The 17,710-nt window shown below is 42.5% G+C and overlaps 1 protein-coding gene across 3 annotated transcripts in view; it reads right to left on the bottom strand.

Annotated features, from left to right (window-relative positions):
- Positions 1-417: 417 nt before the first annotated feature.
- Positions 418-17,710, bottom strand: part of si:dkey-166d12.2 (rap1 GTPase-activating protein 1) — a 51,718-nt gene continuing 34,425 nt past the window's right edge. The window contains exons 1-23 of one of the 3 annotated variants that reach the window (XM_027019200.2): positions 16,112-16,191; positions 13,400-13,496; positions 9,395-9,442; positions 8,799-8,837; positions 8,501-8,689; positions 7,786-7,889; positions 6,705-6,783; positions 6,567-6,620; positions 6,394-6,477; positions 6,215-6,315; positions 5,824-5,953; positions 4,498-4,653; positions 4,209-4,280; positions 3,994-4,080; positions 3,599-3,745; positions 3,257-3,388; positions 2,278-2,387; positions 2,071-2,190; positions 1,715-1,856; positions 1,379-1,484; positions 1,121-1,182; positions 927-974; positions 418-621 (exon numbers count right to left, since the gene is read on the bottom strand). In XM_027019200.2, coding sequence (XP_026875001.2) covers positions 966-974; positions 1,121-1,182; positions 1,379-1,484; positions 1,715-1,856; positions 2,071-2,190; positions 2,278-2,387; positions 3,257-3,388; positions 3,599-3,745; positions 3,994-4,080; positions 4,209-4,280; positions 4,498-4,653; positions 5,824-5,953; positions 6,215-6,315; positions 6,394-6,477; positions 6,567-6,620; positions 6,705-6,783; positions 7,786-7,889; positions 8,501-8,689; positions 8,799-8,837; positions 9,395-9,433 — 1,962 coding nt within the window. In that variant the 5' untranslated portion in view covers positions 9,434-9,442; positions 13,400-13,496; positions 16,112-16,191 and the 3' untranslated portion in view covers positions 418-621; positions 927-965. Of the gene's footprint in view, positions 622-926; positions 975-1,120; positions 1,183-1,378; positions 1,485-1,714; positions 1,857-2,070; positions 2,191-2,277; positions 2,388-3,256; positions 3,389-3,598; positions 3,746-3,993; positions 4,081-4,208; positions 4,281-4,497; positions 4,654-5,823; positions 5,954-6,214; positions 6,316-6,393; positions 6,478-6,566; positions 6,621-6,704; positions 6,784-7,785; positions 7,890-8,500; positions 8,690-8,798; positions 8,838-9,394; positions 9,443-13,399; positions 13,497-16,111; positions 16,192-17,710 lie in introns of those variants that run through there. The other 2 variants (XM_027019198.2, XM_027019199.2) reach the window with 2 other exon arrangements.

Genomic DNA, 17,710 nt, shown 5'->3' with positions numbered 1-17,710 from the left:
CTGGAGCACAAAGAACATGTGTGAAGTTCTGGGTTCTGCTTTGTGTGCTGCTTTGTTATGTGTAAGACTACAGAGAACTTTAATGGACAGGGTTATATCTGCCTTCCACTACCACTGATAAATAAATATATAAATAAACCACAAACAAACAAAATTAAAATCAGGGTAATGTGTGTGTGCGTGTGTGTGTGCGTGTGTGTGTGCGTGTGAGTAAGAGAGAGAGAGAGAGAGAGAGAGAGAGAGAGAGAGAGAGAGAAAGAGAAAAAAAGGGGAAGAAAGAAAGTGCAAAATCTTAACCTACTGGTTAAGGCCATACCGCCCTTTGCTGGTGAAACAGCAGACAAATAACTGCGAGAGATGCACTTCATAATATTCCTCGCATTGTTACCATGGCACCTGCACAAAGGGTGGCTATTGTAACCTGCTGCAGCCATAGTGCATGCTTGATTGCATTTTCAGTCGCATGATGCAGCCAAAAGGTGTTGTGTCTTTAAAACGGGGGTGGGGCTCCAGGTCACGCACCCCCAATCACAGGGTGCACTGCTATGACGATCAGCTCTCCGTCTTCACTTTGCCTCAGGAGGAGGCAAGATGAGCATACTGAGACTCCACTGGGGGGAGCTGCTCATGGCAATGCAGAAAGAGAAAAACATTAGCTATGTTTGTCCATACATGTACTGGCACTGTCTTCATTTGTCAACAAATTGGTCACATAGCTCTAAAACCATACTGATTCTATACAGTTATGTTTTTTGAGCTATGTGAGGTTCCCATCAAAATATCACTGATATCAAATAAATCAGTGATATTAAAAAAAATAGAATATGCAATTTATATAAGGTTAGTAGAACATTAAGAATTAATGTATATAGTGCACCAAAAGCATTAAAAATGTATATTTATATATAATAAAATAAATGTCAAACCTGCTGATGGACATCCAGCACGTAATGTGAAGAGAGAGCCTAGCAATTCTGTAGATACATACAAAATTAATAATGTTTTAAATTAAATTACTAAGTGAGAAACAAATAGGAGAAACAAAAAGGAACAATACAACTAATCATCCAAAATGAATTCATTATCAATCAGCTAACAAGTGAGTGTGAAAAAGTCTCACCGAAGCAGAATGTTGTCTCTCTGTTTTTGACCGAACAGGGTCAGACAGCTGTCGTGAAGGGGCTGTGAAATCAAAGACAATGATCAGATGAACCAGATCACAGCCCTGTGCCTTCCACAGCAAATGTTATCAATAAAGCACATTATTTCATCAGGCATAATCTGTGTGTGTGTGTGTGTGTGTGTGTGTGTGTGTGTGTGTGTGTGTGTGTGTGTGTGTGTGTGTGTGTGTGTGTGTGTGTGTGTGTATTGTAGAGACCTGCCATGCGTCCCTGCCTGGCACTGCCCACGCTCTCCTCCATCCAGCTGCTGCTGTACATGAACAAGTCTCGTTTATGAGGGGTGCCGGTGGAAGACAGGCTCTCCTAAAGCCAAGCACATCAATTATTTACAAAGCTTTCACACTGAACTATACTGGTACTGTCACTAATAGCAAATAAAATTAAATTAGATAGAATTCAGACAATCTTACATAAGGGTGGGAATGGTAATAGGCAGCTGTGATAAACAGAGCTAATCTGCTAAGTGTAATTAAGGTAAGGTGGCAGCTGTATGAGTAGGTGTGAGGCTGGGGGAGCCGTGGGGGGGCGGGTACCAGGCCTGTGTCGTACTCCTCTGTGGCCTGCTGCTCCTTCTCATTCTCTTCCACCACACTGGTGAAGCTGCTGGCATTGGACGAGGAGCGAGACAGGTCATTAGACTCCGGGATGGAGGGAGCTCTACAGCACAGTGCTGAACTGCACCGGGAACACACATACACATGCGCACACACACACACACACACACACACGTTAATGCCCACTAAAATGCTTGATAGAATAAATGCAGCCATTACTGCATTACTGAATTATAACAATACTGACAATAAGCAAACATCTAATGACTATAAACAATAATAATTATATAACGTTCACCGAACAATACCCTTTTCTTGTTTATGTTGTTGCACACCTTGTCCTGGTAGTGGGCATCTCCGGTGAGCTGTGACTGGATGAGTTGTCAGACCTGGGTTCCTGGGAGGCATGTCCACTGTCAGGCGTCCTCTGCGTGCTGGGCGACACATCCCGACTGCTGGACATACAAGAGTGCTGCGTTAGCCCCAATCTTCTGGGAGGAGTCGCCCTAGAATGAGCTTCTCCTCTCCACATGTGCTCCTACCTCCTCTCCTGGACCTCCTGGATATTCTCGATGCCAATGGCGCTGCTCCGGCGGGAGTTGAATGGGCCCGATTTCTTCCGGGTCGGGCTCTTTCCAGGAATGATCAAAGACTGAGACCGAGAACATCAGGGTTAGTCACATATTGCCAGCAACTCTGCTTTGGAACTAAAGACTAAAACACACACTGCATAAATCAATGCTGCTTTCTGTGAAATACAAATACATTCATTTTCATATCTGATATCAATGTTGATTCACACTGCTAACTGCTAAACACAGCAATTCAGTACTTTCTCCTTATCGTATTTTTAGGTGGAAAAAAGATTACAGTTGGCACCCTATTTAAAGCCTTGCAAGTAAAAACTCAGATTCAGCTTCAGTCAGCTTGTCAGAAGACTCTTGCCATGGCATTTGATGCCATGCTGCCTTGGTGTCTGTAGTGGGCAGTAAAGGTGAAGAAAGGCAAAACTCTGTGGGGAACTCCATTCTGCCATGCTGCCCTCCACCCTGTGTGGATCAGCTGTGCATGGCGCTGTTTGTTGTCCAGGCTCAGTGAGTGTCAGTGCGCCAGGTGGGGGTCATGGGCATGGACCCTGCAACCTGCGGCCATGCACAGTAGGCCACTGAGCGCAGGGAGTCTGGCTCAAGGTATGCTTAGTGGACATCAAAGTGATTCTCTTTTGGGAGGATTTTCACCAACCCTGACTAATTCAGAATGAGTGTCAGATTGGTAGAGGGATTAGTTTGTAGGTGAAAATACAATCTACACATGTAGAGCTATGGATGTAAACCCAGCCTGTCATTTTGTTGTAGATTGTTAATGAATTAAAGGTGTGTGTAGTTAGGCAGTCTGTTTTTTTCCATACCTCATTCATACAGATTGCCCCGGGGTTATGCAGAACATGTGTTTAGACAACAGACACATTGTATTGACACATTGTGTTGTCTGCATGTAAATCACTGTAGAAGGAATACTCACAATGCCTGGTGCTTTCGGGGTGTCTGGCGGATTGTGGGTAAAGCTGCCACTGTGGCTTGTAGAGACAGTGTAAGGCTTCTTATTACTCAGGCCCATAGCATCCATAGACTGGCTTCTACTGCGAATGACTCTCTACACATAGAAAAACACACAAACACACATGCACCGAGATGCTCCACAAGACTCCAACAGATCAGTCCAGCTTAAAACTGTGCGGCGAGAACTGAGCATGAGGGAGAGAGCAAAGCAGTCCAGTCTGAAAGACAGCAAAAGGGGTGTGAAGAAAGTGAGGAACACATCAAACGTCCTGCCACTGCCTTGCAGGATGCAGGCTGAGTGTACCTTGAAGGACTCAAAGAAGCCACCTCCCCCTCCCCCACTCCCGCCATTCTCCAGTTTCTCATCTTCTCCACCTAGTCCCATCATACATTGGCTGTTCACATGCAGCTCCTCATACAGAGTCTCCAGCAGTGCTGAGCGTGTCCTCTCCTGCAATTCAACACACACACACACACACACACACACACACACACACACACACACACGCACACATGCACACACGCACACATGCACACACAGACAGTGCAGTAGGTTACTCCCTCACACATGCACTCTTACACCACACAAAGGCCTGAGAAAATATTATAATAGGATGTGAATTTTATAGTTTATAGTTTATCAAGAAAATAACAAAAATTAGTACACACTCTCTCTGTCACACAGGCTTGCAATCTCACCTCCAGCTTGGCAAATTTGTCTGCCTTATAGCAGGAATACTCAGCATTGATGAGTTTTGTCAGCAGGAACTCGTGGAACTCTGGACTCTAGATGCAGAAAACAGTGAAATGTGTAGCAGCAATCAATCAGCTTTTGCCAGTGGGGAGAACACACCCAGTGTCAAATAACACGTAACACACCTCAGCATGTGCGTGGGCTATGATGTGGCTCTCACCTTTCTGAAGATGGCTGGATCTGGAAGAGGAGGCCCAAAGAATGGCACATCATCTCTTGCTGTCACCGATACCTGCAATGAAAGACCATTTATGCATGAATATGAATGGACTATGTATTGAATCCAAGTCACATGGTTTGTTTATCACTTAAGAAATGGGGTAAAACTGACTAATGAATAAAAAAGCAGGGCTTTGGTAACCCACAACATATAAACATCATCTCCAGATATACAGTGAAGTGATAAATAGAGGGGCCTAACTCATACAGCACCCAGATGGGTCTGTTACCTTGTAAAGGACATGGTCAGTGCAGGCTTTCTCCACCTGCACCACCACGTAAGCGTGCAGGAAATTGGATGCGATCATATCTGGTACAAATGGAGTGTTTTCCTCTTGAAACACAACAGCCACAATGTCATTTCCTATGTGTCTCTTCCTTTGCAGCTAGAAGCAGAACACAACAGGATAGTGTTAAATAGTGGAACTGAACAATGACTTTAAGGATTATCTGTTTGAGAATAGAAGACAAGATTAATTCCTTGTGGTGACTAAGAACGCAGTAAACCCCGGGCACTTCTTTTCGAAACTACAAATGGTCAAAATATGCTGATCGACCATGCACACAAAAATCCCACAAACTTAAAAGTTCTGTCCTGCCTTACAATAACAAGCCAAACGGGTGTTGAGTTTTCTAAGTGTGGGTGCAAGACATATTGCTAATATTGACCCTTTTTTTGCTCCTCTGAGGTAAACTGTTAGCAAACTGGCCTAGCTAACACTGTGGCTGTCGGGAAGCCTACACCCTGTGCGACTGTGTTCTCCACTTTACTGGCTGTCATTATGATTTATGGAAAAGCCATAACAAAGCCATGGCCTTATCCTTAAGGCAGTCAGAGCTACTATTCCCCGAGTCAGCAGAAATTGCCTAAATGAAGCCCATCAAGATGCTGCCAACCTCGAGGCCAGTGTCTTATAGACTAGGTTATGTAATCAACACTCTAGCAAATGACAGCAGCACAAAGATCCATGTGGGGCTTTGGCACTAGTGTGCTTTCTGCATAGTGCATCTGAAGGCCATGAACCATAGCTGTGTCACGCAACTGTCTGTGCAAAACTGGGGGTGTGTTTTACATGATAAGCACTGCTGGGTGCTTCAAAGCAGTAGTTGAGGTGCGTGTTTGTACTTTTGGTTAGCTTAGGTCTGTGAAGATCTGTGCTGACCAGTGTGTTTGCTGGGAGGTAAACGCAGCCATTGTGGCACAGTGTTCAGAGATATTTACTCTGAGTAATCAGATAGAAGGTGCCAAAGCAGATGGCCTGAAACACCCTGTTGCTTGACACTGTGGGACATGGTATGCCTGCTAATTAATCAAGCGTATGGAGGGTTCTCTTCCCTCACACAAAGCCTATGATTCTTGGAGAGCTTGGCTCTAGCCCTGTGGGTTCTGGGGAGCTATAACCCCAAGAAAATAGGTAAAGACGGATATTATTATTATTATTATTATTATTATTATTAAACAGCCTTCAATCTTACTGAAAACTAGTATGAACAGTCCCAGTGAGAAAATGAGCACATGCTTGACAGATGGCCCAATATAACAGGACATGCTTTACCTGCTGCAAGTCCCCTTCGGTGTAGGGCAGCTTGGTGGACACGTGGAACATGATCTCCTTGTTGTGGAAATTGTGGTAAACCGACTCAGTTCCAGTTTGGCCATGTGTGACATCAAGACCACCTCGAAACCTGTTGGGGGGGAAGAGCCTTTCACATATGAACATTAACCACTGCTAACCAAGAAGAGAGTCTGAACTAGCATATGCTCGCTTCATATCCATAAAACAATTATCCTTGCTTTTCATTAAAATAATTACATATTTAAAATGCTGTAAAACAGTGATAATAAAATACCATTTTACTCTAGAATGTGAAGAATATATTGCTTGAAAAAACACAAGCTCTATAGATCCTATTTTGTCCTTGTATATTAGTCTTAAAAATGAGTACCCTTTAAAATCATGCAGTACAATCTTCTGACCCAAAAAATTCAGGAATTCAATGAAGGCTGGGGTCTCCTCACTGTTTCCAAAGAGCTCCTCCTCTGATGTCTGCAGGACAGAGAGACTGTTCAGAGACAGTCTGAACAAACTAGACTGTGTTCAAAGAAAGAGCTAGTCAGCATTTACCTGCCCAAACTTCTGGTATATGACTCCAAACTTGAAGTTGTTGCTTATGACATGTTCATCAAAGGTTACGATGAGTCTGGAGGCCTGTGGAAGCCCAGTGATGGTGATGATCAGAATGGGGCTGCTTCAGTAGCAGTGAATTAAGTGTAAATAAGCAGTGTGCATTTGGGTACCTTAGGGTAGAGCACTGGGTAAAACCTGTCCACATTAACCTCTTCACACACCAGCTTAAAGAAACAAATGCTGTCAGATCAGAACAAATTATAGCACTCTTTTCATGAACTGTCTTAAACTTTGGGGTGATGTCCTACCTTTGCCATCTGCACCACGTTGGGGAACTCAGTCAGACAGGAAATGGGTATCACATCGTGGTAAGTTTTAAACTTTGACCTAGAACAGATTGAGTCCTATTTAGCAGTTACAGCTTTCTTCTGATTTATTTGCAAAGTAGGATTCATAAACTATGAATGGCAGAAACTGGCAAATTGTTTGAGGCACAGGTGAGGTGAGGTATTCTGATACCAGTATATTAAAGTATAGCCTACATTCACACACTAAAGAGCTACAGTATCTAGAAAGAGATTTGGTGTTAGAGGGTGGCAATGGGTTAAGTGAAAAAAATGGCGTGAGATATATAAAGCAAGATGATGAGGCAGGGGGCAGGGAGAGATGTGAGAGGCAGATGTCTTCAGTGTGTTAATTATGGTGATTTGAACCTGACAGTGTGGTGACTGGACAGCGAGCACTGTCAATTAGGTTACTGTGCTATGTGCTGAGTCAGAATGCAGATAAAGAGCTACTTTTCCACACGAACTCCATCTCTGCTGTTTCTCATTCTCTAGAGACATTAAATGACCAAACTGGATAAGTAGTTATTTTTGACTGGATTCAGGTAGGTATTTATCACTATGGTACTTGGGAGAATCAAAACTCCTAATGTTCTTGGTAAAACATTTGTCCTTTATTGCCTTGAAGAACGCCAGAAGATACTGGGATTCATCATACTTGCTATCAGGACTGAAGTACAGTCTTTGCCTCTAGTATTCTTAAAAAACTCCCATTGTTGCTCCCATTGTTGGTCATTGTCACTACGTGTGTTTAAACTAGATCTGTGGAGCCATAACGTTTATCTCATGTCAAAGTGTAGGTGTTTATCGTTTAATGTTAAGTGTATAGTTATGTTCATTGTGTGTGAATGTCACCATTGTCTTAAATGTGTAATGTCAAAAAATGTTCTGCACGAACAAGGAAGACCCTATATGTCCTGCCACGTGCCCTGCGGCACTCGGTCCAGAAGCAATGTTACACTGTGTGTGGTAATGTGTTTGTGTGTTTGTGTGTGTGTGTGTGTGTGTGTGTGTGTGTGTGTGTGGGTGGATGGATGAACTTTACCTAAGTAGTAAACGGAGATGCTCTTGGTCCCCGATCACATCGTACTTGATGGAGAAGATAAGGTGGCCCAGTGTGCTGTCCACAGAGTAATAATTAAAGTGCTCCTGTAGAAAGGGATCCCACCACACATACACACAAACACTTACTCTCTCAGGCTCACACCAACACCCTCCTACAGAAATACTACTCTGCTGCTGTTTCTGCTTTGCTTTCCCTTCTCGCTATTCTTTCATTACACAGCTGATGTTTCTCTATGGGAAGCCTGCCCACATGGGGCTGTTCCCTCCAGATATATATATTTACTGCAGGTCTTGCCTCATAAAATGTGACACATTTCTGTATTTCTATCCAGTTACTCTGTAATGACCATGACATATGTTATTGTCTGGCTTTGATACACTGAGAAAAATATATCTTGAACTACTATGTCTTTTTGGAGACAGAAAATACTCACTTCCTAAAATAAGACAAATGAAACAACCTATTTTTTTTGTCTAAAGAGACTCCAAATTATTATTTTTTATGTCAGAGATGTCATTTTATATATATATATATATATATATATATATATATATATATATATATATATATATAGTTTGTATATATATTATAATATAGTTTTATAGTTTTATAATATAGTTTGTCAGTTTACAGTTTACAACTTTTAATCATGTACAGCTCAACACATCATCAGAACATCAGTTCCTGATCTCACCTTCCCCAAGAAATGTTTCCTGTAGATCTTTGCTGTAGTGTTACTTTCCAATTTAAGCTGGGAGGCGGGGCATGGGGGTGGCTCCTCTGGACCTGGGGCAGTACCGAGCTCATGATTGGTCCCCTCGATCCAGTAACCCCCAAACTGGGGCAGCAAAATCAGTGGAAAGGGGGCCTTACGGCCAAGCACCTGCCAGGCAAAATATAGTAAACAAGTCCTGGGTGAGTCTTTGAAAAAGTCACTTCTTTCAGGATCTACTATATTCCAGAGTATGCCATTATTAATGTGTCTTGTTTACCTCATGAACACTTGGATAAGGAATATAGTCCTCTTCTGTCTATAGAGTGAGAAATACAATTAGAGAAATTGACCAGTTAATAATATGTGACTAAAACAAACATATTTTTGAAAAACAAAAACAAACAATGCTCCAGCACAAGAGCCCGATTACCGTTTGTCCAGTGAATATGGTGACTTTTCACTATAATACCCTACGGGGGACTGAACTACTTCATGTGAGATCCAGAAAACACTACTTTACAGATCAATACAGCTCAAGGGAGGTAGTCACAAGCAGATGGCTGACTATAATGGCTGGAAACCCAAGCCATGGGCCTATACAGCTGCTGCCTGAGGTTAAAAGCCACTGTTTTTTTTTAACAAAGTCTGTCTGAAGACAGAAGTTCAGAAAAAGAGAGACACTGCTACACTGCAGATTATGTGTGTGACAGTGAAAGTGTACTCATGTTTGTGCTGTTATTTTCTTGTTTGTGAGTCCTATGATAAACTATACAATTCACACCCTATTACAATATTTTCTCAGGCCTTTGTGTGACAGTGTGTGTGTGCAAGAGTAACCTACCACACTCTGTGTGTGTGTGTGTGTGCGCTTACTTTGAGGGGAGGTGGAAGTGTGCACCTCTGCTCATCCATTCTGCTGTTCTGTAGAGAAGAAAACATGTCATCACACACTCCTTACACCATACACTGAACAAAATACTCCACAAGGACTCCCCAACAAGGCGATCAAAACATTTTCTTCTGAAATCAACATGAGCCACAAAACCAAGCTGTGCAAAAATTCACTTAGCAGATTTCATCTTCATAGAAGATAAAGAAATTAATACAGGCCACTGCTGAGATATTAAGCAGGCATTAACAGAAATCACACAGTCTACATTGGCAGGCGGTTAGAGACAAGCATCATATCTAGAGATGGAGAAAGATAGAGAGGAAGGAGAGAGCGTGATCAGAATAGCTGGGGAGGGTGTCACCAGTGAGGCTACTACAAAGTTCCAGATCCAAATAAGGATCAAGAATTGGTGTGTCCACCTCATTCCTCCTTGGGCACGAAAGGAGCAAATGCAATCAGCTTACCTGCATCCGCTCAATCATCTCAAATAAATCTGAAGTCTAAGAGAGGGACATAGAGAGAGAGAGAGTGTATGTGTGTGTGTGTGTGTGTGTGTGTGTGTGTGTGTGTGTGTGTGTGTGTGTGTGTGTGTGTGTGTGTGTGTGTGAGAGAGAGAGAGAGAGAGAGAGAGAGAAAGAGAGAGAAACAGAAAAATATGGTAGGAGTTGCATTTCCCATATCTAATCGGGAGCAGTAGGCTGCTCTGAACATTTCTCCATGCAACTATGGGGATACATTTTAATCAACAAAGTACTATCCCAGAGTCACTCAGTCAAACAAGACATCTTGTCTCTCTTCGCTACTGTTCAAACTTATAGAAGATGAATGGTGTGAAATAGCACCATTTCACATGCTACTGAGTAGCTGGGCATACAGAGGATTGGCAGTGAACCACTACAACTGTGGCTTACCACACAGACAGAGCATAACCAGGTCAGGAAAATGGAAATTACCAGAACTGGCCACTCCTGGCAAGCTCAGGTAAACCCACATAAATTAATATGGTGTGATCATGTGGAATTCCCCAAACCTCTTCTCGTAAATTCCCTAAATGCTAATGATCTTGGCTCATGCTATGACAAATAGTGAAACTGTGAGAAACTGTGAGGCTGTGCTTCTCCTTAAGGCAAGCTGATTCAGCTGACATCAGTTAAAGACACAGACACACACACCCACACCCACACCCACACACATGACACAGTGCTATTATGTAGAATCAAAAAATTGCACTTTGCGAAATTATTTAGAATGACCATTCCAGCAGCTTTCAATGAAATATCTGATGTGGACAGGAAGTGAAAGCTTGTTACTCAAATATGACTTAATGCATCAACAAATTACATGACACACTCACTTCAACAGTGATCCAAACAAGTGACCTGTATGTCTACAAGCCCTTATGCAGCAATTGAATAATCCTGCCCAAAGCTTTTGTTAAATGATCACACACTCACACACACACTCACACACACACACACTCACTCACACTCACACATGTGTGCACACTCACTCTCCACAAAGATTCACAGTGTGAATAAAGGGAGCTCTACTCACATCACTGTGCCGCCTGTGTCGACGGACAGCAGTATGAGCGGGACTGTGGGACACAAAGGATCTCCTGGCCATGTTGGAATCTGGCTAACATCCACATCAGGGAAGAGTGCCCGACGAACACTGAACCTCACAGGCTGAACCTGATGGGTTGAACCTTACCGGCTAAACCTGATGGGCATGCATACCCTCTGAGCGGTTTGTGCTGATGAGAACAGTGGCTCTAGAGCATATCTCGGCGGTGTCTACTTAAACTTCCTTAAACTGCTGCTACTTCCCCAAAATTCATTTTTCAATGCAACACCATGACCAATGATATGAATAAAACATGAAAGAGATGATTTTTGTTTGAATGTTTCAGGCAGGTGTACCTTATCGATGAACTCTAAATAAACACACACTGTTTTCTGTTGCAATATTACTTGTGTTTTACATATGCAGTATTTTGCAGTTGTGCAACCCTTGCCACTGTTTTTGGCACATTGGATGTATTAATTACTTTTTTGCATATATTTTAATACATATATATCTCTATTAAGTGAACAGAAACACAAGTGTTTCATTGTTTCTTTTTGGGAGTGAATGCAAAAAAGTCCAGGTGTTTTGATAAATGGCTTGACAAACCTGTCCTCTAAAGCACTCTGTCTCTTCTAGAGAAGAAAAACACCACCACAAACAAAAACCCCAAACCAACATTAAATCACTGTACAATATAAGTGACACCAAGAGCATTGTAGTAGCAGTGGGTAAAGACTTACACAAGCTTAGCATTATAATGCAACATCCTGTTCCTTAACAGCTCATGAAGAATATATGCAACACTGACACCAGGGTGAACATGATCAAATATGAGGCCCAGAGCAAACACGTAGGATATCAGTTTCCACACTTCAACATTATTGATGTTAGCCTAAAGTCAAATCAGTACATTAGTACATTACCACACTGCATACTGCAGTGTATTATGAAAACTCCTCCTCAGTAGTTAAATTTACAATTGCTAGAAATCTGTGTGCTTCATGTTAGGTACTAAGGCTTCTAGGACTAGTTTAAAGAGCTTATAAATTAATAACACAATGCCAAAAAGAAAAAAAACATACGGACTCCATGGAGACAGAATGACCAATGGCCACCTACTAATACCTGCTGTTGGCCACAAATCATGTTCCATAATTACAATGAACAATCTAACATAGTGTATTATGTGACACATTTTCATAATGTCATTTCACTGACCAATTCTAAATTATGAACATGTCATCTTCACCATCCATTCTGGAAATCTGGAATCCCATACGAATACAATTTGTAATTGAGCTGTCCACTTGGTTACCATTGCCTTAGAGGATCCACAACAACTACATAAAATGAATGCACATTAGAACTGTAACTGTACCAATTTTGATGATTTTGTCTTATAATCAACTCCATCAATAATAGACCAAGAATTACTACTGTTTAAAATTTCACAAGGTCTAAGCAATCGTTCAGTGACAGCCCTAAATGCGTCCTTGGCATGCCTCAGAGTAGCCAGCAGCACCAGTGCTAATGAAGCTGGTGGATTGGGCAGGCATTGATGGTGGTATAAAGGAGCACTCAGGAGTTAATGGAGGATAGGACATCTCACAAGAGAGTGCAAGAACAAAAGATCTGCCTGCAGCTTACAAAGATGGCATACGCAACACCACCCCATTGACAGTTTTAGAAAACCAACCAGGCTTTTTCATTGGGATAAATGAGGAAAGGGATATAACCCTCTAGGCCAACAGTCTGTGAACGTTCAATTATTGACCATCTGAAGGGCAGAAAGAGCCCCCTGATGGATGCTTGAGGCTTTACAGCCACTGTAGCTACGCAGGCTCAAGGTCTAGACTTCCAGGGGATTACCTCATCTTTCAAGTCAAATAGCCACAGATAGATGTATTTGCTGTGTGTACTAGCTACCTTCTTGTGTATGTGCTATCTGTGAACTGCATTGGTTCCAGATGTCGCTGAGGTGTTATGGTGGCAGTTGCTTGCTTAGGCTAGCAGAGGCCTGGAACAAAACCACTCCCTTAGCAGGAAACGCACACAAAAGATTAAAGAGAGAGAAAGGATCAGAGGAAGAGAGGAAAAGGACAAAATGGTGATGAAAGAACAGGTGTTGTCAGGGCTTTTTTTTTTTAAGGGAAGAGGAAAAGAAGAGTTAGCTATTACTATAGTTTCAATCATAAAATAAAAACAAAAACATGATGAGTGTAGTAATAGAGGCAGTATCCAGGCCTGGGGGGAGAATACAAGTTTGTCATATCAGTGATGACACTGCTGCTGCACAAGTAAACCAACTGGTCATTTGCAGCAGTCAAGCCCCAGCATTGCATGCAGCGCAGAGGTCCAGGACAGAGGACAGAGTCCCAGAGACTGAAGGGCCAGAGGACTAAGGAGACGTATCTTACCTTCAGAAGCACAGGAGCAGGGGACAGGAGCAGTGAGGGGGGCAGCAGAGAAGGCTCTAACGTGTCATATATTTGAAGGATGCTGCCATCTTTATTCCTGGAGACAAGCAAACAAACATTATGTCAGCAAGAAACAACAACCCCTTCCCACAAATACCCCCACAGGTTACATGGGTTACATGGGCCACCATCTGCCCAGCACTGACTGCATGCATGTGTTGATGCTCATGACATCATAAGTGTCATAGAATTGGTGTGACCACGACAAATAGAGGTGCCCAAAGCTCCAAAGGTATATGTGTGTGTGTGTACGTACACAAAACACTGGGTGGGTGGGAGAATAAGCTCTTAGTTTTCTCAATTGCCCTTTTTTGGCTCATGCTGTCAGGTCTATAATTAGCCAGGGCCTGAACTCAGGAGCTCAGTCCAAAGGCATTACTTCACCCAGTACTGCATCGGTGCAATACATTTAGTTAAGCTATTACCAGCTAATACCAAACCAATTAAATCTCCCCTTAGATTCAAGTCCACAAAATGTGATTCACTGTGGCTAGCAAATGTGGTCAGATTTCATAACCTCAGTTCAATGTTTATTAAGTGCACAGGCAAAATGATTGCAAATATTAAAGGCTTGGGGTAAATATTTGATGTGTCAGATCAAATAACATGAAACAAATGAAACCAAATCAGCAAAACCGGATTTCCAAACATGGGGAACAAGTGGGTTGACTTGGTAATTTCTGTTTGGATGTATGGAGCATTAGAAACCACCATACCTAAGTGAGGTCAAAAGACCTTTGCCAGCCTACAAAACCAACAATCCTGCCAAGGCAAAAATATACTTAGTACAAGAAAATGTTTTAGTGTACGATATATACTACATAGTATACACTACATTAACACAACACTGTTAGAAGGGAAGACATTTCAAGTGTCACAGATAATTGACTAAGAATGTAAAATCAAGCAAGTTTGATGAACAAGAGTGCAAGTGCGTTTGGAGTATGTCAAGTCTGGATAGGCAGGTGACTATATTGTCTCGACAAAAAAGCAAAACTGTAGTGACAGTGTCCATTACTTTTGGGTAGGTGGGTGTTTCAAACAAAAGCTAGCTAATTTTCTTCTATCAAGTTAAATCACTACAGATCTCTGCTGCAATTTCAGTGTTGGGGGTCTTCTACTGCTCTCTCTGTGTTGGGTGTCTATTAATGCTCTCTCCTTCTCAGTGTTGGGGGTCTCCTACTGCTCTCTCCTACTCAGTGTTGGGGGTCTTCTACTGCTCTCTCCTTCTCAGTGTTGGGGGTCTTCTACTGCTCTCTCCCACTCAGTGTCGGGTGTCTTCTACTGCTCTCTCTGTGTTGAGTGTCTTAATGCTCTTTCCTTCTCAGTGTTGGGGGTCTTCTACTGCTCTCTCTGTGTTGGGTGTCTTTTACTGCTCTCTCCCTCTCAGTGTTGGGTGTCTTCTATTGTTCTCTCTCTCTCTCTCTCTCTCAATGGTGGGTTTCTTCTAATGTCCTCTCTGTCTCTCTCTGTCTCGGTGTTGGGAGTCTTCTACTGTTCTCTTCAGTAATAGGTGCCTTCTACTGCACTCCCTCTGTGTCTTGGCTGCCTTCCACTGTGCATGCTCTGTGTAAAGCTGAAAGCACTTCAGCTGTGGGCATTTGCAGATGGACATGCTGAGTCAAAGTGAATGCCCCTCCCCAACCAGAACGTCAGTACTGTTACTTGGTAGTATGCACCAGCCACTCCCAGCTGAGACAGACAGATGAGGGAGCAGAATAGCTTCCTGAAGACAGCCTGGGCTAGTCACACACATGCCAAAAAAGAGATATATGAGTGTATGTGGTTTTGTGTGTGTGTGTGTGTGTGTGTGTGTGTGTGTGTGTGTGTGTGTGTGTGTGTGTGTGTGTGTGTGTGTGTGTTTGCATGAGTTTGTGTGTGGGTGTGTGAGTGCATGTGTGCAGGTGTGTGAGTATGTGTGTGTGTGTATTTTCTAGCCTATATGTTTAACATGCCACAGGCACAGACTGTCATACAGTGTGTTTTTCATTCTCCTTCAACTATTATGAGTGACTAAATACATACACACACTAAATATATACAGCACCCAACATAATTTAGCCAGCTAGTGTTCTAGTGTTTCACATACTATGAACATAATGAAAGTAGGAGAAAGGTATAAAGTAGTTGCAAAGTTCCAGAGCACCATGCAAAGCACAGGCACCTGATCATACAAATGAATGAATTAGCATAGAGCTACCCGAGCAGCCTTGGAGATTGAGCAATGTGTGTGTATATGCGAGAGAGAAACAAAATCACTACACCATTTGCCAAATTATGAAACTATACTGGGACTCCTTAGGAAAAGTAATGAACTGCATATGAAAAAATTGCTTGTTGTACTTTATGTGCACACATACAAACATGCATAAATGATCACACACATACACACACACACACACCTTCCTATAAGATGTCCATAGTAAATCAGAAATGATAACCAACTTGCTTTCAGTTTAGAAAGCATGTCTCTCAAAAGACACACTGCACGGCATAGAATCACTTATCTGACTCTTTTCTGACTACTGCGTTACTGCTGTCTGATTGATCTGAGTCTCCTCTAATGCTATATAATACTGCAGTCCTTAGTACTGACAGTTGATCTTATCACAGAAAGGGAGGGTGTAGGAAGGAGGGGGGAGGATCACTTACTCCGTAGCTGAGCAGAGAACACAAATCACTGTTGAGCAATCAGTTCTGTCGCTTGCAGCCAAAGCGCAAAGGTGACATGCAGAGTGGTCTTTCTCTCTCCTGCTCTGTCTCTGTCTCTGCCTCTCTCTCTCTCTCTGTCTTTGTCGCTCTCTCTTTCTCTCTCTCGCTCTGTTTCTCTCAGGCACTCAATCTCCTCCTACTTCTTCCTGGTCTACTGTCTCCCTTTGAGACAGTCTCATTATGAATTAATATTATCTAGGAAGTGCACTCTAACATTTTATATTTCTTTCTTATATGAGTTTACCATTCTCTTTTGTTGCAACAGGCAATCTTAACCCTGTCAAGTGAGCACTATTTCGAATATGCCTGCTTTCCCTGTGCTGTGCTAGTGTGCCTGCTTTTGTGTCTATTTGTGTGTGCGTTTGGGTGTGCATGTGCGAATGTGTGTGCACGAGCATGGTTGGGTGTGTGTTCGTGTGTGTGTGTGTGTTTGTGTGTGTGTTTTCGTGCATGTATATGTGTGTGCATGTACTATCCAAGCAAGCATGAGTACTTTTAAAAGCATTCTAATCAGGGTACAACTCAGTCCTCTAATCTACTCTAATTTAGGCCGTTAGAGCCTAGCAAGTTCCCAGGGCTCAGAACTAGCTCAAAGAAAACAGCATCTGAGCAGTCTAGAGGCAGTTATAGGACAACGTGCCATTTCTAATAGCTTTCTGTTTTCTCACAAAAATCACAAGCCTTAAATGTATAGAGAAATACAAAATGCTGTCAAACAGTATGTGGGTATTAGAAATAAGCAAGCTCTTCCTGGACATTTGCTTACACCCACTACTTCCTCTGCAAGCCTGGTAACTTGACTCCTTCTCTCTCTGTGTCTCCTGGGCTCTCACCACAGGTGATGTGCTTGAAACAGGAGAAGTCCAGGGAGGCCAAGCCTCCTGCAGCTGCTTCCTCCTCGGCCTCAGCATCTCCCCCAGTGTCTCTCCCAACTGCTGCTCCCTGTGCGCTGAAGAAGCAGGGCGGAGGTGTTCCACACCAGACTGATCCAAGGTTATGCCGTTTTTCTCGCTCTCTCTCCCCATATTTCAGCCACGGTGGCTCAACACTTAGTCTAACTAATCTTACGCAACTAATCTAAAATTATCTCTGAAATAAACTCAGAATAAGAAAAAGTAAATTATGCTAATGCATTTTTCAAATATGTCAAGACCCATTAGGGCTGTACAGTTCAGATAAATTGAGTGAATAGCCAAGGCATTTTCCACTGCCAGATCATTCTGGATAAGTGTTTTAGCATCAAGTCTAATAAGGCCCAAGTCATGCTAGTAAGAAGGCTGAAACCTGAAGCCTGTTAACCTTTTTGGCAGGTAAATGTGTGGAAGCCACTTCGTAAAGGCAGACATGCTGAGCAGTAATTTTAGGTTGTAATGCAAATAATTATGGTAGTGGTGATAAAATATTTTTCAAATGAAGAATAGATTTTACTGTGTTTTTTAAATAATTCTCACTTGCCTCATCTTTCCCTCTGCCACATAAACACATCCAACTACAGGGAGAGCTAGACCTGCACACACAACACCAGTCCCCCAGCCCTTT

This window comes from Electrophorus electricus, chromosome 3, assembly GCF_013358815.1.
Source record: "Electrophorus electricus isolate fEleEle1 chromosome 3, fEleEle1.pri, whole genome shotgun sequence".
Classification (NCBI taxonomy): Eukaryota; Metazoa; Chordata; class Actinopteri; order Gymnotiformes; family Gymnotidae; genus Electrophorus; species Electrophorus electricus.
Note: the sequence above shows the minus strand (reverse complement) of the source record. Positions and strands in the feature narration are given on the sequence as shown.